Source organism: Dermacentor albipictus, chromosome 10 (genome assembly GCF_038994185.2).
Source record: "Dermacentor albipictus isolate Rhodes 1998 colony chromosome 10, USDA_Dalb.pri_finalv2, whole genome shotgun sequence".
NCBI lineage: Eukaryota > Metazoa > Arthropoda > Arachnida > Ixodida > Ixodidae > Dermacentor > Dermacentor albipictus.
In genome coordinates, this window is record NC_091830.1 from 39680495 (window position 1) to 39705340 (window position 24846).

At 43.4% G+C, this 24846-nt stretch overlaps 1 protein-coding gene across 1 annotated transcript; it reads right to left on the bottom strand.

The window, feature by feature from the left end:
* Positions 1–1902: 1902 nt before the first annotated feature.
* Positions 1903–21538, bottom strand: LOC135907361 (venom metalloproteinase antarease TserMP_A-like). Its single transcript, XM_070527488.1, has 14 exons — positions 21442–21538; positions 18009–18202; positions 16535–16630; positions 16325–16448; positions 14736–14771; positions 14527–14651; positions 11570–11641; positions 11388–11518; positions 11046–11095; positions 8675–8783; positions 7624–7764; positions 6592–6766; positions 4525–4653; positions 1903–1958 (listed from the first exon to the last, which is right to left on the bottom strand). The coding sequence occupies exons 1-14, from the start codon at positions 21530–21532 to the stop codon at positions 1914–1916; spliced, it is 1518 nt and encodes a 505-aa protein (XP_070383589.1). The 5' UTR covers positions 21533–21538; the 3' UTR covers positions 1903–1913.
* Positions 21539–24846: the final 3308 nt, after the last annotated feature.

Genomic DNA, 24846 nt, shown 5'->3' on the forward strand with positions numbered 1-24846 from the left:
ACTTTCATTGCGTAGTCGCAGCGCTCTCACCCAACGCCGTTCACGAAGTAGCATATCTGTTCTAACGCCCCACTATCCACCGCCGCCTATGACGATCTCAAAGCAGCCTTCCTACAGCGCACAGGAGCTTCACTGCGTTCTCGCGTCCAGCGCGTTTTGGCCGCTGAAGAACTCGGTGACCAACGCCCTAGTCAACTTCACTGAATGAGGCAGCTGCTTGGAGACAGCACGAGCTCCATCGACGACATGCTGTTGGGCGAATTGTTTTTGCAACGGCTCCCGGATAACGTACATATGGTCCTGGCGACGGCTTCTACCAAGGGTCTTACGAGACTTGCCGCACTGGCCGACAAAGTCATGGAAGTAGCCGCCTGAACCATCGCAGCCACGATATCGTCTTTGTGTGACAATAGGACAGCCCTGCACGCACTTCCTTGCTCTTCAGCAACGCAATCACTACTAGACTTCTTGACTGAGCGCCTGGAACGCATCAGCTGTGCCGCAGAACATCTTCGCACATCATCTCATTGCCCAAGAAGCATTAGTGCCAGCAAATCAAGACGCGCCGGCACCGGCCATGAAACTTCACCCACAACGCCTGGCGTTTGCTGCTACGAGCTCCGTTGTGGGAACAACGCTCGTCGCTCTCGGCGTTCCTGAGCTTGGCAGGGAAACAGGCCGGCTGACCTCTAACGACGGCGAGTGGTACGGCCCCAACACGCAAGCCATCTTTTCTTGGTGACACACAGAAACACGGATCGACAGTTCTTAGTCGACACAGGAGATGACGTAAGCATTCTTCCCGCCCAACGCTCCGACTGAAAAACAACGACACCTGAGTCGTTTTTAGAAGCTGTCAACGGCACCGGGATTCCAGTTTTATTGCGATAGCAATTATATGGACACCTCAAGCGCATTTCTGCCGTCGACGTCGACGTGAGGTTCCGCATGAGTGAAAGCGTGTAAGGGTGAGCCGGCGAACGCGGTTTGATCTCACGTGCCCTCTGCTGTCGTGCGAGAGGCAGGGGGGTCAGGCGATGGAAGAGGGGCGTTTTTCTCCGGCGGCTTCCAGGGTGCCTCGATGTCCTCCTCGCCCGCCGATCCGTGCAGAGTGGAGACAAACGCGGCACCTACTGAGGCGCTGGCCACGCGAATTACGTACGCCGTAGTAGACGCCTTTGGCGGACGTCGTAGGGACGTGTTACCGTCGTAGGTATATTTGGGAGCGATCAGCGACGTGGCCAGTGTGCACCGGCGCGGGCCCCATCTTCAAAGTGATCTGCGATGTTTGCAGAGTGCGCCTACTGCCGGTAGCTTCATATGCGCTGTGCCTTCTATGTTTTGTTCGCGTTTAAACGAGAGATGGATGAAGGTCAGTTCACCTTGCTGCTGCCGCAATTCCTCGCTCCAGAATTTTGACAGCGATTTTTCTCACTCATCGAGCGATATGTGTTCAAGTTTCTGAGTGCGCGCTTGACACCGTACTGGTTAATTTAGTTGAAACACGTTGGCGGGCTAGTTGGTTTAAACCCAGGATAGAATTGGTAAGCGCGACTGAACAGGGCATTTTTCGACGGGTTGCTAGCAAGCGCCGGCGTGGCTGAGCGGTAGAGTTGCTGACTCCCACGCAGCGGACCCGGGTTCAATACGGGCGGGAAGTGGGTATCTATTTGCGCTGCCCGGCGATGCCTGCTGGGTGCACCGGGCACCGGTGGCGTAGTAGGTGGCGGCGGACGCAATTGCCACCCGAAACGTCTATTGGAATGAGCCAATTACAGCCTCCGCTGTAAGAATCCGCATTATTGACAGAACTGCGTCATCACTGCAGAAAACACAAACCGCAATTTATCCTCACTCGTGCATGTTTTGTACAAGGTTTAATTAATATCAGGAGTGTTGCATAGAATCTGTTTTCAATACAGGATTTTTTTTGGTATGCATAACCCTCTTTTGCAGACCTGAAAGTTAAAAGACAGGAAGCAGACATCAGAATACTGGTAAGACAATAGGAATACAGTAAAAAAATAAGAAACGGTTGCAATGTTCATCATAAGGTGTGAACGGGGTGTACCGGGGATCACCGAGAGTGAATTTGTAAGATACGCCTAGCAACCTTTTATTTCATTTTGAATAACAAGCATTGTTGCTCTTCCCATGAAATTCTTGTCTTGTTTTTCAAAGCTACTCGTGACTGCAGCAGCTTTTGCTGCGACAGCCGTTTAGAGCTGCGAATTTGGTTTCCTCCTCCAACCATCCATCTATGATTTTACACCGATGATGACTCTTGTCGTTATCGACGACACAGAACCAATACTTTTTTTTTTTGGCCCTTGACAAGGAGCCTCGTCATCTCCAGTGGCGCCATTGCCGCAATGTGAAGAAAAAGAAAGCGGCAGAGACACTGAAGACTGTTTACGTGTGGGAAGGCGAGTGGATTCCTTTGGAAAAATGTTTTTTTTTTTTCGTGCATTCCTTTTCCGCGGGAACACTCGCCTGCATTCTTACTGTGCCTCGCAATGGCCAGATACAAACGCGCCAAGCATCTCAACACGCTCGCTTTCTCGCGAGGAGTTCATACGACGAAGTAAATCACGACGTACCTAAAGACTCGGTTTTCCCGCAGGACACGATACGGGTTAAGGGCACTTCGCTTATGTTCAAAATGCCACTAACCACTTCAGCCATTCGCAGCTTCTTTTCCGTATTGTGTGTTAAAACTGCTGAGGTTTGTAAGCACTGACTTTCCGGGTCTGATGAAGCCCACACCAACTAAACTGTCACGCAGTTCACGTTCCTGGATCTATTTAATGCGTTGCTTTGCACATGCTTATCTATTCGTATTTGTCCAATGAAAAGCTGTTATTGATTTTCGAGGTACTACGAATTTGCCTCGCTTCATTTGCGGCGGGGTTAAATCACGTTGCGTTTTATTAGAACGTATATAGGCAATTGTTTTTAAAGAGCCTGAATCTTTCTTCAAGAAAACATCTTCGATGTTGTGGCTACATGAAATGTGAATTACAAGAGAGGTAACTAGCTCCGTACTAGACTTACTGTTAACGTCTGTATGATATTGGCTAGGAAATTCGCGTCATATTTCTGAATTCGATACATATTGCTGCTGTGTGAAAAAGCTTGGCACGCACACTGCTCAGTGCATCTTCCATGAGCATTTTGTAATCACTTCATTGCTTTGGCAACAGCTTCTCCAGCGTAGGAGGGAAATGGGAATGCCTGAAATGTACCTTGACCAGCCGTGCTCCGCCAATAATTTTACCGTGCGTCTGCTCTTTTCAGTAGCATTCCTAATGAATTATTCAAAAGTTTGAAAGATGACGTCGAAGGTTTCCAGGCAGGTCACTAAGAGAATTTCAGATTGAGAAATGCTAGCGCAAGGGTTAGTTAACCGACCTATTGAGCGGAATTGTACATGCACTTGTCGCTGCTTGGTCCAACTGCTAAGAGCACGCAGGTGTTTGGCAGCGTTAAAATGGCGCAACCAAGTATTTGCCTTTCTCTCATTATCTCTAATCGTAACGCGAAAGCTCACGTTTCACACAGTGTGCCGAATATTTCAGGGGTCCTTATGAGCAATACAGTGCTTCTGCCGTCGCGAAATGTTGTTATTAGAAAGAACGCAACAGAAAGCTCACTGTCGATAGAGTGGTCTACGTTTAACTTTCCCGTGCAGACCTAGTTAACCCACGAAAAGGTCAACCGCTCTGACAACACCAGGTTTGTCACCGGTGGTTTTTGCAGTCTCTAACATTATATAGTTCCCAATAAGACAAAATACCATTCAATAATCTCTATATTTCAAGAAATTGTGTTACCAGCAATATCATTGAAAGCTAGTGATCATGCTTTAAATCAGCTATTTATTTTGGGGCTGAACCAGGCTGACCTTTCAAGCAGGCTCAAATATCCTTTACAGCCGTTTCAATGTTTTCCACATTTAAAAAAAATCTACGGCAAGACATTTTACAAGAGGAGCAATGTTCACTTTAGCCTTAGATATAATAAACTACCACACCTCCATGCCTTTGATATCATGTACTTCCGCAGCTGAAACTTCACATTACTTGTGGCAACTTTATGACATATGACTGAAAGTGTCAGAGCGTGCCTTGTTTGTTCTTCAGCCCAACTCTAGTGAAGCGTTGAGATATCTTATGCAAATGTGATGTTGTTCGAACTGTTGACAGGCGTTTGCTGATTAGCCCAAATTGCTCATTAGCTGAAGCAATTAATATTTTATTGTGGACTGCATCATTGTGGATAGTGAAAGAAAAGGGACAGCCACTGAACTTGTGATTCAGGTGTCCTGCAATTGCTTTTTTTTTATTTTACTCCTCTTGTCGTTAGAACCGATGCTCGCGAGGGATCACTATCAACCATGCAACCTTATAATTTCCATAAACGAGTGTTAGAAGAGTTTGTTGCTCTGGAAGATGTGATGGACATTGCTTTAAAAGAAATAGGACTTTGATAGAAATAAGGGACCCTGAAACACACATCCCTCACCTTGGAACTGTCAGGCTTGTCACAGGGCGTCCTATCTGGTCCAACCACAGCATAGACGGTCAGTTCATCTGACGTCTCTGAGCCAACAGTGCAGAGGATTTTACAGGTAGGGTAGTCATGGACCATTTGCTGCATTGAAAGGTGGTCGATTGTTGTTGGTAATTGAAAACTGTTTAACGCAGTTAATTACGAGCGTTAAAAGTGACAACTGGTGACAACAAGCAGGTAGGAACTAACCGTATTTCTGATCACTCGCATGCTGTAGCATACACTACCGACCAAGTGAATGCTAAAGTTTCAGAAAGCGAAGTTCAAGAAGACTGAATTTTTCCCCGGCAGCTACATTTCTGTTAAACAATGCAGCCTGGTTTTCAACGAAACATAGGGTCTTCTTCGGGGTAACGCGATGTCTATGACGACTGCCAGCTATGTGTGATGGTGTAGTTACTAAAGGCATAATTCTTCAGTCGATATAAATGAGGTGTTGTTCCGTATATTTCTGCGTAAACAAAGCGAATCCACATAGGTTTCCTGATGGCGCAAGCGGTGGTATAGAAGACATTTGTTCCTAATGGCTCCGATCCACTGTAGCCACGCCTACTTTTGTTATCGAACGACTCTGGATGCCCAATATCCCCATATGCGCTCGTACGTGTTCATAACGCTCCCACGCCTCCTGCTTTACTAACGCATGCGATTGAACATTTTTTTCAATAAAACGTTTCATGTTTTACCCCAATCTTTAGCAGATTTTTATGTGCCACTGGACGCTTAGTTTGAAACGACAAATGATTTCGACGAGAGTTGTAGTTACGTTTAGTGCACCTCTGTTCTGCGTATTGAAACGACAAAATACTGCATCAAAACTCTTAGTACAATAGGTGTTAAATGATACATACGTTCGAAGCGGAAGGACTTTTTTGAGAAAGAGCGCGTTATTTTCAAATACGTCTTGGAATATGATTTTTCATATTTGTACAGCTCAGTGTTTATGACATGGCAAATTTGCCCATCCCATTCAACTGTGAGTGTGTGCGTCGGAGCCCTAAAGGGCACTGAATGAAACACGTGTACTGTACTACTCTTTGTGTTGTCTTGTCCTCACTCCTATTTGCCCGACAGACATCAACATAGCATTCGTTATTTTTACGACACTATACGATGTTTGGCAGTCAGCACACTCCTACCCAGCTTTTTTATAAACACAAGCATAGCATGTCAACAAGTGGTAGACAGTCAAATTGCACAGGATGAAAATGAAGATAGTGCTATGAATAAAGTTCAGCTGGAAGCACTTATAGAACTACTACGTAAGAGCTTCATTTATATTGAAACATGTGCGAAGAATGTGTAAGTATTTTTCTGCTGAAATTATTCTCTCGAAATGAATTTGCACCAACAATTGATTTAGTGTGAGTGCTGCAAGACGTAAGTGCAATATTTTTTTCTATGTACTCTAGGCTTTCTTTGTGTACAAAGGTTCTCGCAAATTTTCTTGCAGTATAATATTGTATACAATACTTCGCTACGATGTGAATGAAAAGCATTATAGCATGTCAGGATTTCGACTTCAAAAACAAATACAATCAGCGTGAGGGTATCCCGCACTTAAGCAAGAACGAATTGAACATAGGACTTTAAACTTCCATAAAACATCTTGCTCCTAACTATTGTGTATGCATGCAGCCTGACTGTTCATCACTAGGAGGTATATACTACATTATTTAGAATTAGGAGTTTCATAATTTTGAAGCACAATAAGAGTTAGTTCATACTTTCGAATCTCGGTGCTTTATTCAATGGCGACAACGTAATGCGATTCTAAAAATACTTTGAAAGGTTGCATCACACTGACATCACAATTACCAGAACTTCTTAACAGCCTTTTTTTACGGAGCAGGTAGGCGATGTTTCTTAATCTGGGACAATTCAAAGGGGGCTAAGGGTATCCTTGGCCACCTAATTTCTGGATCAAGATTCTTCTAAAGAAATGAACATTTTTCGCACATGTTATTTGATAGAATAAATGTAATGATCGCTGTCTTTTTGGCGCGCAAAATTACACACCTCAGCTTTCAGAAGGTATTGATCGTTTGTTAGGAAAGCTTGGCACTTTCTCCTTTTTCTTTTTTCCTGCACTGGATCGGTTCCTGTGGCCGGAACCTCTGTAGTGGTGACAACTTCTGTGACTGTCTCCTTTTCCGTGGGATCACTTTGTTCAAACAAGCACTTAGCACGTTTCCTGCGTGGGCATAAGAAAGAAGCAACTGCGTTACTCTTGTTGAAGAATTGGCAGCAGAAAAATTAACGGCATAATTTTTTAACTAAGTATTCTTGTTAATATTCGTCACTTCACTATCATGCGGGGCTGTGAAAAGAAGAAGTAGCAAGGCACAATTCTTTCGGTATCTAAAAGGACAGAGCTCGTCCTTGATGGACTGTAATTTACCAGTACGCCTCCCGGAGTAATATCTGCTAGTAAAATTATTCTCACGCCCCATTATTGTCCTCTGATACGATATTTTCATACAATCTCACTAAACAATAGTAAATTTTTATTAGGACTTTCTCGTTAGATTGTTTATTTTTAACATTTCATGCTACAACCGTCTTATCTAGAAAATCAACAGGTCAATTTGCATGCATTGACCGTTCCTTCGTATTCAGAGCAATACCCCTCGGGCCACTAAACAATAATAAAAAATACTTTCGCAAGGCTTTGATCTGCATGTAATTTATTTTAATCTTTCGTTTTTGCAGACACTGCCTCCCGAATTTTTGAAATCGAGGGCGCATTTATTGGCACGTGCATGTTTAGCCCAATTTATTTCCCTCCTTATCGGCTTGATTCGTAATTCATTCTGGCAGCTTACACGTTTTACTCCACACATGCCACACATTTTCACCGTCAGTGCGTCTCCAACACCTGCCCAAGAACGCTAAGTCACTCCCGAAACACTAGCGTTAGGTACTGCGTCAATTGCATGTATGACGATGTGGAGGCACTTTGTGTTGGTGAGCGCTCCGAATGACAAATGTTGATCATTCTGTAAATCACTGGTCTACAGAATTTCTCATCAAAAAGGTGGGAAGGCTTACGTCACGTAGGCTTTGATGGCTCTTTTGCTACATTCAGAATACCGTGGTCGGATTACACCAACGGCTTGTTTGCTCATTATGGTACCGCCATCAGCTGGGCACTCCTTTGTCGTTTCTGCACCGTCATGAGGAGAACCTAAGCTGCGGTGGACAGACACGTTACTGCAGCGAGAGAATATGCATAGAAACTGTTCATATTCTTAATGTCTAAATCTTATTGATGCTGCATGTATAGGGATGTACGTACAAGACACACAACCAATAAAACTGAAAAAATGGCACTATCGAGTTTAGAAATGCCTTCATCAAGGTGGCAGTCAACGTTAGCGCATTTAGCAGTCAAGCAATGTAGTGACGCAGCGTACCACTGAAGGTACGTTTATTTAACATATACTGTGGTCATTCTTGGTCTTCTGTTGTTTCGGCTATATGCAGCCTCCACTGCCTCCGGTATTGGCTTATTTTTCTATGGCGCTCGCTTGAGCAGTTTGGCAATGCGTATGACGACACCTTGATTACTGAATGAGAAGGAACGACGAAGGCATCGTGACAATAGCATAATGACGAGCGTTTGATGATGATGATGGTGAGACGCTGAATGTATGACCATGATTGTATGACGACGACGACGACAATGACGATGACGGGTCCCAGCAATTGTTATGGAACATTCGACGACCGATTGAAAAAGCCTACGCGCTTCACCCGCTGATCAGACTTCCGACGATCGCCGACTGTGTTCGGCGCTATCGTTGTGCTTTAAGTGTGTCTTGCTTTTGAGGGCACAAGTTCGCCCAATAAAGATTTAGATTCGCCATTTACAGAGTTTTGCTGCTGTCTTAGCCACAGTCACTACCACGGGAAAATATAAATAAATAAATAAATAAATAAATAAATAAATAAATAAATATACATATATACATGGCAGGGGAAATGTCGTTTATATGTAAGCTCAACTGGTTCGAAATTTGTTTCGTATATGTTTGCCCGTATATATCTGAAATTTCGTAAAATGAGGCAAAATATAGCATCTTGTTCTAATACTACTCACAAATGCCCTACTTCATGAGCAACGCTCAAGGCCCCCGTGTATTTCGTCCCAAGGTCTGCGGCAACGATGGCACCATGTCCATTACAAGCTCCTCTTGTATACGCAAGACCTGTTTACCCGCAAGAAAGAAATTCGGTTATTTAAAATTTAAGTTACATTGAATACGTACATCTTAAAGTTCTCCTGACATTTTTATGATGACTTTGAGCTTAGATCGTCTTTCACTCATGAGCATATCCAAACCAAAATATATTACCTTTCGTTTGTTCCAAAGGACTTTCATGAGGTTGGCGTAACTAACTGCGCTAAATGAGCACGAGTTAAAGAACCGCTGTGTCATTCAAACTATGTGCGTTAGCACGTCTTATGAGTATTAGGATATCATTTTGTTGTTTACTACGACCCAGGACTGTTCTGTGGGTATAGGAGAGGCTTCGTTTAAATTTTCCTCGAACGGAACTGGTGGTCGCGAGCGAAACTGATGGGGAAACGTACAAGAGATTCACCTGTCAGCATATGTATTATAAATAACCGAGCACCTTCACTACTTGTTTTGATACAGGCAATGCAGGCCCAGAAGATATTTTCTAAGAATGTTGGAGAAACCTCTCAAGCGCCCAATATTATCGATAGACAAAATAATTCATATAGAAATATGCTCAATAATACTTCAATGGTATGCTAATTACAGGGTGTTTGTGGAACAGATATATTTTGAGATAAAAACAACCGCGAAGGCTTGAACAAAGGTACATTCAATGTGTTGTTTTTGATCTTCATTGATGGTTTGTCTTTATATCACTTTGAAAAACAATTTGTAGGGATACCTAATAATGTATTGCATTTGTATTGTGAGCCTCAATCTTGCACTCAGGATAAAAACCAATGACATTTATTCTCTTAAAACTCGCAAACCTCAGAGGTTAGGCGGTCGCTGTTTACTCAGAACAGAATTATGGACATTTTCATTTACAATATTTAGAATCCCATGCGGACACTACATCTACCGTATACTTCTCCCAAGAACGGCTTCTTTCTGAAAGTATTATGTTATAAGAAACTTTATCGCTTTATGGTGTTTTTGACAAGGTTACTTTTTTCAATGAGAAAAAGAGAGAATGCCAAGCCAGTACATTAATTTGTATGCCAACAATTGCCTTAAAATTATTTATCCCCGCAGTAAAACCAATTAGGTAGGGCGACCATCCTGCTGCTTCATAGCTACATTAAGCACCATTAAAACCGAAAAATAACATTGAAGCGTAAAAATAATGTCGTCCTTTAGATATAACATACGTGTAGTTTAGGTCAACTGCTCAACATAAATTTCCTGAAGAATGTGAATGCTTCTTAGCACACGGTAGACAACGACACACATTATACATAATAAATGCGCATAGCCATAACATTAGGTATTTTTGTTTGTTACATTAGGTTTGTTACTGAGTGCACATTATAACTAGGAGTCTAAGTATTATTAAGAGTCGCCTGCTTCTACTGACATTGAAGATGTACCAGGCCGTACGACAAGATTAAGCAATGTGATTACCAATAATTTGAACGACTGTATAAGGGAGCCAATGCGCTCATATGAGTGTGTGCTAATAAAAACAGTGCTGATGTTTCAAATAACATGTATTCATAGTTAATACATATTTTATAATAATATAGTATCACGGTAAAACTTAAGTCGCTGTCAAGAAAATTGCTAGCAAATACTGTCGTATCATCGTCATATAAATGACAAACATAAAAAGTAATGTGGTTCTGAATACCCTAATTATCGAGGAAATTATCAATGAGACAAGTAAAACACCGAGAATAACACCAAGTTGACGACCACACATTCTGCTCCTGATATAGAACACGCCTGCTCCCAATTTGATAGCTCACATTAGAGAGGTCCTAAAGATAGTACGTGTACGCTGCAAAATTTTGGCTTCAATTATTCCCAGTGAATGCAAACGGAACCATGCTGGTGGATTATAAGTGCCTGATGGTAGGTCTTCCACACAGCGTGTTTACTCGTCCATATATTTTATTCTCTTTTAGAAAATCAGCTCGGAAGGTGTATCGAGGTGGTGGAAGCAGGTAGAAATTTTCGCAACGAACTTAATTTATTGGTTTATTGATGAAAGTGCGTTTCCAAAACCAACCATAATTGAATTGACCTAATGACGATTAACGGTAGCACTTTATGCACAATCTAGTCCGGCCAGATTTGATTAGTGTCCGGCGCTGAAAATGAGCTGAATTATTTGTAATAATTCAAGTTTTATTAAAGCTGAGAACGCGCTTTTCAAAGAATATTTCGTGTGACTCTTTTTATAAATCTTTTGAATGCAAAAAGAGATATGGAAGTATACCATACCATATGACACAAACGTCGAGCCGTCGGGTCTCCTGTGTTCCATGTCTCGCCTGAAATCTCAAATATCAAATAAATGAAGCAAGAATTCAAAAGTCTTCAATAGGTTGCATCACATCTATAAGACGAACATTAGTCGTATTCAGTAGATTTACTGACTATTTTAGCGTTTCCTTCGGCGACACATGCATACTTTATTAATTTACACATCACTAGATTCATACAAAAATCATTTGGGAAATTTAGGCTTTGTAGTTAGAGCAGGAAAAATTATTTTGCCTTCGCCACAATTCGCACAATGCTTCCATAATCTAACACGCGAAACCGCTGCACTGTTTTCCTTACCCTATTAAAATGATGACCGCATCGGCGTTCTGCATTTCCTTCTTCGTCTTGGAATATTTTTCTAAATTCCCAAGTGTGCCTGGAGCGTCGACAATATTGTTGTCCTTGACGGCCACATAATCGACTGGTCCCTGTAAATTTGCCACTGTGAAGAAAACAGAGTAGCTAACGATGGGACTTACGATTTTGTTGATTTCAATGGCTTTCAAAAGAATTCTGCCGGGAGGCTCAAGCTGTCCTAAAATTTGGTTGACCTGGTAAACAAGTATGAGAATCGTCAGATCCCCAATGTTCAACTCAAAAGATAAATACAATAGCTCTCACATCCATCTGACACAGTATAAGATTATCGTTGTTTTTTATATTTTAGGACACTACACGTGGTGACACAGGAAACCATTCCGAAATAGAATAGTCTAATAATATAAACACGACGAATGTCTACAGGTATATGGACGCTTGAAATTGTTAGCAGTGGTTAGGCAATGACTATAGGTAGCTACAGCAACATTCATACTTTCAACATTGTTAAGGACGTCAGTATGCTTCACAAATTGTCACTTGTTTCAGTGTGACCAGACACGTGTATGCATACTTATTATCGTGCTGAGCTTATCTGCAGGAAGATTTCTTAGTCACTATTACTTTTTTACGATTCAAGGAGGCAAGAATTATTTGTAACCGTAATTTAGCAGTATCAGTGCTTCGTAGAATTCGTAAATCTATGTCATCGCAATCGCATACATCTTAGCTTAATCTTACGTCGTAGCTGGCAAGTTGCAACACTAAAATGCAGCAGTTAGTCGAATAAACACCATGCCTCAATTTCATAGGGCCAGCATTATTCAACCATGCAAACAAATTTATTTTCAGGCTTTCAGTGTATTGCTCGTATGCAGTCTCTCCGCTTTCACAATCTTTTCTCTATTTGGTTATTCACAAAGCAATGCCACCTAGAATTTTCACCTCTGATGTTAGTGCGTCCAAAGCGTCCAAAGTGCGTCCAAAATATAGACCTCTATAAAAGGTCAAATTTCTGTTAAGACTCTTGGTGTCGAGCCAATGTCGGATTACTTCCATTACAACTAAGGCCAATTACAACTAAAGCCAATGTCGGATTTCTTCCAGCTGAACACAAGCTTTAATATTTCGATTGCAATTCTATGGCCATCCAACTGTCTTTCCGCCGTAATCGTCGCCATTGCCGTGATGTTCCGCTAAAGTCCAAAGGCAAAAACACCCTCAACACGCGTCGAATGCTGTAAGTGCGAGCGAAATGGCGCGAGGGGCGCCGTCGATCGCGGTTCAATCTCGCGCGCGCAAGGGAGAAAAGCGGAGAGAAACCGCACCGTCTTCCGTCGCGCGTGGCGCCCGGGGGAAGGGCAGGGAAGAGCTCACGTTGTACATCGGCAGCAACTGTGTGTTGCACGGCCGCGCGCGCCCTATGCTGAAATTCGGAAGCTTGTGGGACTTTGTTTACGGCAATGAACGGCGTCGGTTGCTGGCAATCAATGGCATGCTCGACACCGAAGTGTGCAAGGACTTGAGTGTAGAGCTTAGCATACGGCGTGTCTCACGCCGACGACAAGGCTCTGAGCCAGCGCTGCCTACATCCTGACGACCAGAAGAATTGCGGTGAACATTGCCATTAATAAAGTCTGAACTCTGGAAGAGGCAGTGCGGCAGCAGCACTTTTGGATGGTCCTAAGTGTTCGTAGCATAAAGGCTGCAGTTCCTGGCGAGGTATTGCACACGTGTCAGTTCAGTGCTGCGGCCATTACCTTGGCTGCTGGCTTGATGGTCCGGCCGTATCTAGGGACTAGGCCTCGAGGTCATCGCATGGCCAATCACTAAGTTCCAGGAGTTTGGACAAACTCATTGACAGGAACTCAAGAGGCAGGTGATACTTGTTTGGATTTGAGCAGCCCCGGCGAAAAAGAAGTGGGCTTCCAGCTGCATATAACACACCGCTGGAGTGCTCTCGTAGAAAAACAGAAGCCGTGGCAGTGCCATTTACACATTGCCTCCAACGGGAGCGCAAGGAACCGCTTTCATGGTGGTGCAACTCGGGGGCCCCCATTATGTGGATTTTGCCATTGATGACGACCTAAGCCATGTTTTTTGGCAAAGCGTCAGCGGTAGAGTGGCCCGGCGTACAGCACGTCCTCAGCTGCCGGCCAGATTGCGTTGTGTTCTCGATACAGTATTAGTCTTCCTCGTCCTCCGGTGCGGCAGCTATTACAAGCGCCGCTGCAATCCTGATGAGTTTGATTTGAAGAATATCTCGGAAGAGAAACACTGAAGAAAGATCAAGCAAATTGAGCTTCTCTTGTAATAAAATTTGGGTAAAGTTTCAAATGTAAGCATATATTACAGTCGCTACAGCAAGACAAAGAATAAGCTTTTGTGAGCTTTTTGTTTGTTCGCTCCAAGTTGTGCGGCATATTGGGTCCGACAAAGTTCATAATACACCTGTGCAAGAAAATTTTTTTCTAGTTAGCACGGTGTCCGACACAGAATTACTGCTTGTTTAACGTTACACTCTCTCTCTCTCTCAATATATATATATATATATATATATATATATATATATATATATATATATATATGTTTGTGTGTGGGTGTCTCTGTGCGTGTGTTACAACGTGCACTGAATAAGCATATACAAAATATGTACACTTTATGCGTACAATTTGTTCCAAATATGATCCTACGCAGAGCAATATACAGGACGAGGACTAAGGTGGCTTATTGATGTGGGGATGACAGTAGGGTGACGTCATTTAACTGAGGATGATGGTGAAACGACCGCAGGTCGATGATGGCAAGATAACTATGGTAGGACGATTACTGCCTGGTGGCGAAGTGTCACGACGATGGCATGACGAGAGTCGGATGTCGAGAATGAAGTGGCGCCGATGTGAGGACCGCGACGGCATCACGACCACAGTCTGACAACGAATACATGACGGCGAATGTATGGCGACTAAGCACTGCAGACGACGATGTGGCGATGGCTTGGTGACATTCACTCCAACCTTACGAAGCATCCCTTCGTGCAATGAGATGCATTGAACAATGTAGCTCACCATGCAGGGAATGTGCGAACGATAGAAATGGAGGTATTCTTGCTACGTACCACTGCCATGAGAAATGTTGCATACTCCTGTATGTCATTGCCTTGTCTCGTCACGCGCTGGAATAGCACGTCGTCGAGAATGAGGTATGTCTCTATGAGAAAACTAGAAGCTGATTCTCGTGGTTCTGAGAACGAAAGATGGAGCACGAAAATGGTTTTAGGCCGAACGCTTCTGTGCTATTTACGCACACAAATGCTATAATACTTGCCTATTTTCGCTATCTCATTTTCGTATTCTGGTGGCTCTGTAATCAATGAAAATAATTACAAAAAAGGAAATTATCGATTATCTCGTTATATTATGAATATGTACATGCATGTGTACCTAGCCGCTAGACAATGCCAACACTGAATTCTTATAATTCACCCATGCCAATAGTTCATTGTCTTAGCACTAACGTATCGGCATGCTTATGTAAAGCACATTGTGTTATTGATGTGTACGGAAGAATTCATAAGGATATACAATGCTGATCGTGTCCTTTAACACTTGAACTCCGAGAAAACAAGGGAATTCAGGCATGCTAGCAGTGTGACATACTGGCGACGCTATGGCCTAGTTAAACCTCAGTAAATTTTAGGTATAAATTTTCCTATACCTTTACACAAACGATATTTAGCAAAACAGCATTGGTCAGAAAAAAGCAGAAACGAGAACTAATATATATGATCCCTTGCAAGACAATATAGGAAATATCGCTTTGGATTTGAATTGCATCCCTTAGGTCATTATCACTGTTCATCGATTGTTTTTATTCAAAACCTATTCCGGGGTAGAACTCAAGGCTGGCACAGAATATCCTGCCGCTCATTGTTTGCATAAGTTACACATTGACAATATTCAGGGAAATCCGCAAGACAATCATACACCAAGAAAAAAGGTAGGAACATTCGCAATATTTAGGTATCTGCAAGCAAGCTGAAAAAATTCCTAGTACAGATGCATCTAAGTGCGCCATGGAGCCACTGAAAGTAAATGCTGGTAGCCGCATTTTCATATAGTTTTATGAGAAAAAACGCACAACCATAATAAAAGTGCGACAACAAAAACAGCAAAATGGCCATTCGAACGATAAAGGAAAAATTTAGGTAAACAACCGGCAAGTGGCAATGATAGCAAATAATGCTAGTTGTGTACAGCTGAAAACAATGCCCCTTTAGAACGCAGCTTTGAAAGAAAGACAATCTATCACCGTAGTTGGAAGGGGTCTTGTAAAATGTGAGCAAGAACGACTTTCTTTTTATTCATCTCGGCTTCCACGCGGAATAATATTAGAATAAAATGTACATATAGGGCGGGGAGGGTAGTCTCATACATATACTGTACAAAACAAATTATAAAACTTGATGTGGATGAAACCTTGTTGAAAGCCTTTAGGTTGTGTCAATTCCTGACTTCATGCCCCTAAGTATACTTTTTCAGACTGTGTCTCTGCCAGAGCACGTACAATCTGGACCGCGGGAATCAACCGCAAACACTCGAGGAGAACGCTTAGGGCACTGGACAGTGTTTTGGTATGGTTGTCTTCTGGTACTAGTGATAGCAGAGGTGGTGGCATGGCACTGACGTACATCTTGAGGTTTCCACTCTCATAAGCAAAGAATTAAATAGCTAATCGGTACCATGGGCATGTTTAGTTTCCATTGTTTAGAAAAACAAACGAGACAGACAGACCGACAGGATTGAGAAGTGATCGATAGTGGCTGGTCTTAACTTCGATCTTTTTGAGAGTCCTACCAACATAGTTTTTATACGCAATAGAACTATCAAATTAGAGCCAAAAGTCATAGAACGTACCCGTAGTCATCTTGGCATTGTCAGTAGCTTTAACCTGCTTTATTGTATGCGCTGTCGATTCCAGTGTCATCACTTCATCATTTCCAGTGGGCTCGATTTCATGAGTGAAATTGACAAGGCCATACTGTGTGTGAGAATATAGCAGATAAGAACAATAAGGTTAGACACGTGTATGCAGAATCGAATTGGGGACATGTGCATGCAACATACCAAATCATAGCCTCCAGATTTCTTCGACTTGACCAGTAGCGTGGCTTCTTTATCTTCATCTTGGTAGAGAAATCTGTCATTGTGGGTGCCATCAACCTAAAAAATTAAAAGAATCTGACGCTTTTTTAGTTATAGTTTGTTATTCCTGTCACCTTGTTCCTTTATGCCAATCGAGTATAGTTTTCCAGAGTACCTTTGGAGCTATGAACTTTTCAGCTTTTTGCGATTTATTTATGCTAGATTGAGGAACTAGTTACGTTGTATTTGTGAGAGTGATATCTAGAAGCACATGTATTTAACACGAAGCACATCATCTTAGTTTGACATTGGTTTCCGTTCACAGATATGGGCGATAAATAGTGTCTTATGACAATTGAATCATTTCTCCAATCCGACACTTTATTCACATAAACAGGTGAAAATGTAAGTACAGAACTATCCTTAATCAATAAGTCCGCCTCGAACTATTTTTGCCCTCCTTACAGCACACACAATTACAATGTTTAGAATCACTCACGTTTGATAGGCTATGAACATATCTTCCGATATAGCTGTCATTTTCACTGTGCGCATGACAGTGAAAAGAGAAAGTTGAGAAGCGAGTGTTCATTATTAGGAATATTTGTTGCTATAGGCTAAATTCCAAAAGAATAAGTCATTTGTGAGGCTAATCCTCCTATGTTATGCAGTTCGAACGTGCTGCAACTTATCACAGCGCTACTGAAACTTTTGTCAGCATACGGTAGGTCTCCCACAATGCAACAACTTGTTGTATCTGCATCTTGAAAAAGTGCCTGAACAATTCATTTGCCTTGGAGGCACCTTTCGGGCGCTTAGAGGCTTGTGAATTGCGCGTCATCATTTAGAGCGCCGCTCTCAGTCGCGCCTTCCTGCGGCGAGAGTCGACGTGCCACGGCGTCGTAGTTTGGCGTTACCGCGAGAACAAAGCACAGCAAAAGATGAAAGCGAACGCGGAGTGCAGCGGTGGATGAAAGTTGAAAGGAGGAAAGGAGGGTGAAAGGAGGAAAGCGGACCTTAGGGTACAGCGGAACAATGAGGCGAAAAGCGGAGAAGGTCATGGCGGAAGTGTGAGAAGGAAAGCATAACCCGGCGACATTGGTTAGGAGATAGCGCTGCAGTAGCTCGCGTCGTCGGGGAGGACTGTCGGTGGCGGCTGCTGTGAATCGCGCCCACGTGTGACCCGCGCGCTGGCTCTCGCATCTCTAGCTTAACGAGGCACTCGCGCCGTACTTCGCTACATATCCAACGTGCCACACGTGACAGATTGTGACGATTGTGACGTTTGTGACGTTTAGAGCTGCGCTCAAATTTCGCATTAAGGAGTATCGTAACCGTCGGTGAACTTTGATTCGACTGCTTGCCTTCTGGCCAGTTTCTCTTTTGTTCTTTTGCAGTTGTGCACCTGGGTAAAATAAAGAAATATAACTTTCTCGTATTTGAGTGCACCACTCACGTATCTTTCAGTGATGCCATTTTCAGTTATTTCTCGGATAAGCAGTCGGTCTGCTGCGACTGATGCTTTCTTGAGGTTAAGCGTGTAGTCATCTTGAATAATAACAAGCTTCACTGAGCCATCTTCACGGGCTTGGTGCACTTCGGGATAAACTGTGACGCTCTTCTCGGTGGCCACGTCTTCGAGGCTGATCGCTGTGTGAAAGAGAACAAACGTGATATCATGTCTTGCGAAAAGAATCGGGCGAAATTTCCTATACCTACATGCAAATCGCTCCAGAGTGGCGGCTTAACTGTCAACTTAAATGTAATTGGAAAGTGTCTGTTCTGCCATAGCTATCATTGATTATCTATTTCACCGGAATCCCGAAACTGATGAATAGTATTAGCAAATAGGGAACCCCACCTTTACAAAGCTACATACTATAATTTAGGACAAGCCGCCGCTACTCTATTGGCCATTTTAACTGTTGTTGTGTAAACAGAGTAACAGTTAAATCAAGAAAAGTTTGTATTAAGAAATATGATCTAATGAATACAAGAAAACATTCCTTTGCTGCGCAAATAAAACACCGTGCCATTCAGATGCAAATATTTTGTGGCGTAGCCCCTAATTCTATAGAGGCGTTCAGGAGTGCTTATATTCTGCAAAATGAAGTTCACATTCGTGCCTTTTATGGGCAAACACACCATTCCAAATCTAGGAATTTGGGATACTGGCCGCTTGTGCCATTCCTTGGTAGTTGCCTTGACGCGGCTGCGTTAATGAATGGGAATTATCCCCTAAAGCCTGAATATAACTCTATGGTTCTTTGTGCACTCAAATTAATACACCCAAGCCTTACCTTATAAGACATATTCAGAATCATCATGCTGTGCCGTAATCGTCTAAATTATTAGTCTCTCTACAGGGTTGTATAAAAGCTGTATAAAAAGGTTAAAGTGCCTCGGACAGACTGGCTGACATTTGGATAGATCGGCCTATATTTCTCAAAGGCTTCCTTGTTGTTCCCACTGACTCGGAAAACTGACAGGCTCACGATCACCAGCCAACCTTCGTCAAAGGTTGTCCCATCAATCGATAGGTCGGGCAGCCTGACTTAGGCCCTTTATAAATGCTTATGTAACATTTATACCACTGTGTGTTTCCATCTGTGGGGGTCCGCGTCTTCACTTTACGTTCTACAGCCTCTTTATACTAATAAGGAAAGATTATATAGCTTCTATATTCACACTTTTTATGGGATCTCCGGCCACTTTGATGCCAACGTTAAGACTCCATAGTCAGGCATATTGAAAGGTGATATCCGACAAATGCGCCTACATTGTGGCAAGTGATTTTAATGAAACCAGTGGTAGCGAGACGGCGCACTGTTTGCAAGTCGTAAGTTGCGCTTTACTACTGCCAATAATTCATCTTCATTTCCTCGACTGTTTAATAACTTCGCAGTGAAGTTGCAATGCGAAGTGACGCGACTGGTCTTGCTCGGAAGCTACAGAAAATTCGCAAATTTATCTCAAGTAACCTTTCTGTAATGTAGAAGAAAAACTACCCTCCACATCAAAAAAGTACTTAGAGGCACATTGGTTGCCTTTACGAGATCTAAAGTCGACGCACCTCTGTCGCATATGGTGTATTTAAAGAAGCAACTTTCTTGAAAGGTTCATTTCTACTACGCCTGTAATCCATCATTCTGAGAATAATTATCTGCTCTCCCCGGAGTATACGTGTTCAAATGGCAGATTGAAGGTTAATCTAGAGCTGAAACTGCTCTCTGGAGCAGTCGGCACCACTACTCCAAAATCGGAGGATTCGACAGAAAGACCGCGTAACCCAGTTCCTCCAGTAGCCGCTAACTGGGTCGCGTATACAGGAGACGAGACCGAGTAGGCAGAGCGGAAGGAGCAAATGATATCAGACATCCATCGAGCGATTCTTTGTTACGCCACAGCGTTGCGTGTAATGCTAAAGTGCTCGTTAAAAAAGATCTCGACCCGTTAGTGTTACCGTATTTCTTCTGGCAACAAACCCTACTCGCAATTTCGACTGGAGAATTCAAGCATTGAGAAAAGTCAATAAGTGATAAATGCTAATATAGCTTGTAATTGCGCATTTGATTATATTTCTCGGATAAGCATTCTGTCTGCTGCGACTGATGCTTCCATGAGGTTTCTTCCTACAGGGCAAACAAGGAAGGCTAGACCATTGGAAGGGAAGATAAAGGGACTACCAATAAAAACGCAGTGCGCTTTCGATAGGGGCTCGGTAGGCTAGAAGGCAGGGTTACCGCACATGAAGTAAAAAAAGAAGTTTAAGAAGCTTTGTAATGAGGTAGGTCATCCAGCATTCGCCCTTTGGACTGCCCGTCCGTTAATAGCTATAACACTGAAAATTTTGAAACGCCGGCAACAAAGTGAGTGTGAGGCTATGCAGGACCCTGTTACACTACGAGACGTTTTCTTTTGTTCATCTGTAACATATAATTGGTGGCGCCGGATTCATTATTCAGTAGACCATTTTAGACAGTCGTCAGCAGAGATTAGGACACGGCATGCATCCTCCGAAATACTGACGTAAGTCTGCAGCTGCGTGGTGCTTGACTTAAATTCGCGACTAAAGGTTATGGGCCTTAATAATTGTTCTTCAGATATTGCCTATGAGCCAACTTTTTCTCGTCCAAATTCAAATACAGAAATATCATATATGTTTCGCATGCTATTATTCTTCACGCACGTAAACACTTTCTCAAGTATTTGGACAAGCATATATTTCTTCGCGTCATTGGCGTGCGTCATACCATCTTATGCTGGCGCTCGTTCTTGTTTTCTTTCTAGCGTGTGAAAGCCGTTTGTATGTGATTATATGAAAACGCCGGAAAGAGTTACATGTACATGCATTGTGTCTGCAGGGCAACTCTCTTTGCACTATACAGGAAAACATAAAGAATGTCTGGTCTTTTCGCCATCAATTGGTGTAGTATATGAGGTACTCTAAGAACCTTGGATTGTGAATAGCCAGCGATAAAGCCTAAAACTGTAGGTGAAGTTAAACATATAACGAAATGCGATAAAACTATTAAATTAGAATAACTATAAATAATGGTTACCCTTCCCAACTGCTTAGAATGACAGAAACACGTTATATGCTAACATGTTTGAATAATTTGCACATAACGTGCATGTGTATTGTTTGCAGCTCAGGGCTTGTGACAAGCATAAATGCATATACAGAAAGAGCGGGTAATAAATAGCATTCGGCGGAATGTTAGCGCTTTCTTGAATGCGTTCTCTTGGTATTCCTTAGTTTTCTGCGCGGTTTAGCACCACATAGACCTTATAGTAGATTCTTGCAAAAGGCATCACAGCCACCAGACATAGGCAGTACGTCGAGAAAAAAAACTCAGAATGCATAGAATGACACGTGGGCATATTACCGATGAAATAGTGCCACAGAAGGACAGACTTCAGAGGTATATAGATCCTCCTGCTTCCAAGGAACCGTCGACAGCACATTTTTGCGTTCATGCAAAAGAAACTCGGAAAACACTGGCTGAAAACTCGGCGTCAGACTATACAGAGCTCATCAATTTTCCGACACTTAGTATGATCAAAAAGGTCGCAGGCACGTTCTTTAAACCGCAAAATGGCAAACGCCAGATGGTGGTTTCGAGAACCACTGACTCATATTTTCATTTTATTTTTAAACATCTGCAAGGTGGCCCTAGAAGACAGCTGATTCGGAAGGTTTCTTTTTCTTTTTTTTTAGCGCGAAAGTGCTTTATCCCGGTGTCCACGATGAACTTCCTGTAACGGATGTGACGTACGCGGCGACTGCATAAAATATTAGTTCTTGACAAGGCCGAGGTCGCCATCTAGCAGTGGTAAAACGAAATATTGCATTTCTTGACACTGATGAACGGCTACAGTGAGCGCTTCGGCAGTCTCAGCGCTAAAGCCCCTGCTCAGAGCAGCGCTGGGGCGACGGAGGCTCCATAGCGGCATTGTGCTGAGGTGAAGACGACATTTACGCACATTGTTTGCCTTTCGCGTCAGCTTAGCCTATGAGGCCTGCAATGCCTCATCGCCTACAAAGCGCAGATCCAATATGCGTCAGCGATGCTTACACGCCCCCTACTGCTTCGCTTGGGGTTTCACCAGCTGAGAAAACCGCTTCACTAAGCGACGCAGAAAGGCAACGACGTCGACGGGCGAATCTCGCTTTGGTCCAGCGAGAGCCGCGCCAGCGTGAAGCAAGTCGTCTTCGCTCGTTCGCAGCGCATGCTTCGAACTCTGCTACTCGCATTCCTGAAGCTGAGCGAGTCCTGAAGCTGCCAGAGGCACTACGGAGCCGCACCGAAATTCTCGCCCCTTCGCCGATGCAACTAGGCAGCAGGACACCGCTCGCCAACAAGGACGCCACGCGCAAAGCAACACGGTCGCCAACCCGTAACTCATGCACTTTTCGCTGTAGTGTATCGTGAGTTTACGAAGCAACTTCCTAACAACCCGTTCGGTTTCACATGTGTGGTTTGCCTCTCGTTTACGACGAACTTGCGTAGTGCTCAGGCGGGTGCAAGGCAGTGTCTCCAGGGGATGTTTCCCGGTGACGAGTCCTTCGACAACTTCCTTCGTGGGGTGGTTGTCGAGGATCCCACGTACAGGGGCAGTGTGCCGCTGATGTTTACTTGCAACCTAATTCTCCAATTACAATAAACATGCAACACCTTCTGTGAAAACACGTTTTACTCGCTTGTTCTGCCGATTCCCATGATAGAGGGATCAACCGTATTTTTTTTTCAGAAATGCAGAGGTCATAGCAATCACTCCGATTGATATGAGCTTCAGGTACAGCTATTGGAGGTGGAGATAAAGTCACCGAATATCCAGGTAAACTGTCTCCAGGCACCCCATGCTTTGGCGTATGGGCAACAGTGCGATAACGCTGATTGTTTGTAGCTGTACCTTATCAGATGCTAAGGTATTTGCTCTTTTCCCGCATCGTCAGAGATCATAGCGACGCACCATCCAGGTTATCAACAGTACCAACCGACAGTGAGCGGTGGATGATAACATTGGCATACAACTGATCCGAAGTCAACGCTATGAAATAGCGGCCAAGGAATATATCATTGCGGACATCTTCCCCTACTTTTTCTCTTGTCCTATGCGATACACTAGAGAAAAAGTGTAAAATTATTTTGGGGTAATTCTGCGCCAAGAGCCTCGCATGTTCAAAAAAAACCATATCTCATGAGTTCGCTTTTTTTCGCCATTAGTTTCTACCCGTTTGTGGCGCAGAGTTGCCCATCCTGGCAATATACAATAAACGCTTCTATACTTAAATATATGTGCAGTATAAAGAACCTCAGGAGGAAAAAAATTAATTCGGACTTACTACGTCGTGCGACATAATAAAATGGCCGTCTTTGCACGTAAAAAACTTCAATATTTTTTAAGTTTTATACATACGGTCAGTAGAGCATACAGGCACCACCCTATACCATCTGAACCACCCATGACAAAATGTACATCCTAATAGAAACAAAACACCGACAACTGCTTATTATCACGGCAGGTGAAGCACGGTTCCTTCGCTTTCTTGATATAGTATGATTCTTTGAACTCATCAGTTGGTTCATCTCTGCGTTTGAAGGCATTCACCCATGTCTCTGCCTAAATATGTTCTCGAAACAGTTCCCACTTCGCTGATTTCATGTTCTATTGAGGAGAAAATGTGGCTAGCGTGCATCTGGTTTTGTTAGGTTTAACGTAATTGGAAAGTGGTCACTCCTCTTACGTACTGACCACTCCAAGTACGGAAATGGTGAGCTCGAAACTACGCTCCAGTCTATGAACGAGTACGTATTGTGTGTAACACGCTAATACGTTGGTTATTTCTTGTTCAATGGACATGAACCTGACGGAAACCGAAAATTTTCTATCAGGCTCCCACATGTAATGCAACGCGAGTGGTCCCACAGGGGGCTATGAGCGTTTAGGTCACCAGCGACTTTGTATGGCGGAGGAAGTTCATCGATGAAGCTTTGAAACTATGTTTCAGAAAAGTGACAGCAAGGGAGCACGTACATCGAACTAATTGTGATCAGCTTACCAAACAGCACAGCTCGCAGTGCAACGGCCTCCAGGGAATTTCGGAGTTTTATTCGCCAACATTCAACGACGTTATCGACTATTACGGCTACACCACCCAAAGAGGCGAGTGCATCATCACTGTCTCTGTGGAAAGTGGCATATTCCCTTAGAAAGTTGGTCTGTGTTAATTTTAGTGTGTTTCTTGGGCACACATCACATTTGGAGTGAATGTGCAGAGGAATTCTTTAACATCTCAAGATTGTGGAGAAGTCCTCTCACTTTCCATTGTAATACTTGTTTATCCATAGTGAGAATGAGGTTAGTTCTGTGTGTCTAGCAAGAAATGCTAGGTTACAGGGCCCTTTGCCGGTCCCGTAATGGGACGTTTCTCTTTAAAGCAAAAGCTTTACATGGTGCATCCTTGTGATTTTGCCATGGCCATGCTCCGAGGAGGCACATGGCATCTCATTACGTTCCTCGTCGTTGCGTTTGCCTCTGCTCGCTTCGTCATCTGCGTCGCATGCCTGATAACATGTCAGATGATTGAAAAGGAGAGCTCGCGTGCGCCGCAACCACAGTTCAGGCGGTAGTATGGGCGGCGACAATTCTGATAAGCAGGAAGAGGCTTGGAATCGACATCGGAATGAGACGAAGAGGAAACGAATCGCCCAGGAAACAGACGACCAACGCGCCGAATGACTGGCAAAACGCCGTAACATAGCTAGGCAACCAGACTAACCTGGACT

Bases quoted from the DNA above. Each gene is read 5' to 3' on its own strand.
- LOC135907361 (XM_070527488.1), bottom strand. From the start codon at position 21,532: ATGAACGCAAAAATGTGCTGTCGACGGTTCCTTGGAAGCAGGAGGATC. The intron at 14,652-14,735 runs GCAAGTATTATA...TTTCGTTCTCAG, and splicing joins AAATGAGATAGCGAAAATAG to AACCACGAGAATCAGCTTCT. The intron at 7,765-8,674 runs GTGAGTAGTATT...TGTCCACCGCAG, and splicing joins GCTCATGAAGTAGGGCATTT to CTTAGGTTCTCCTCATGACG.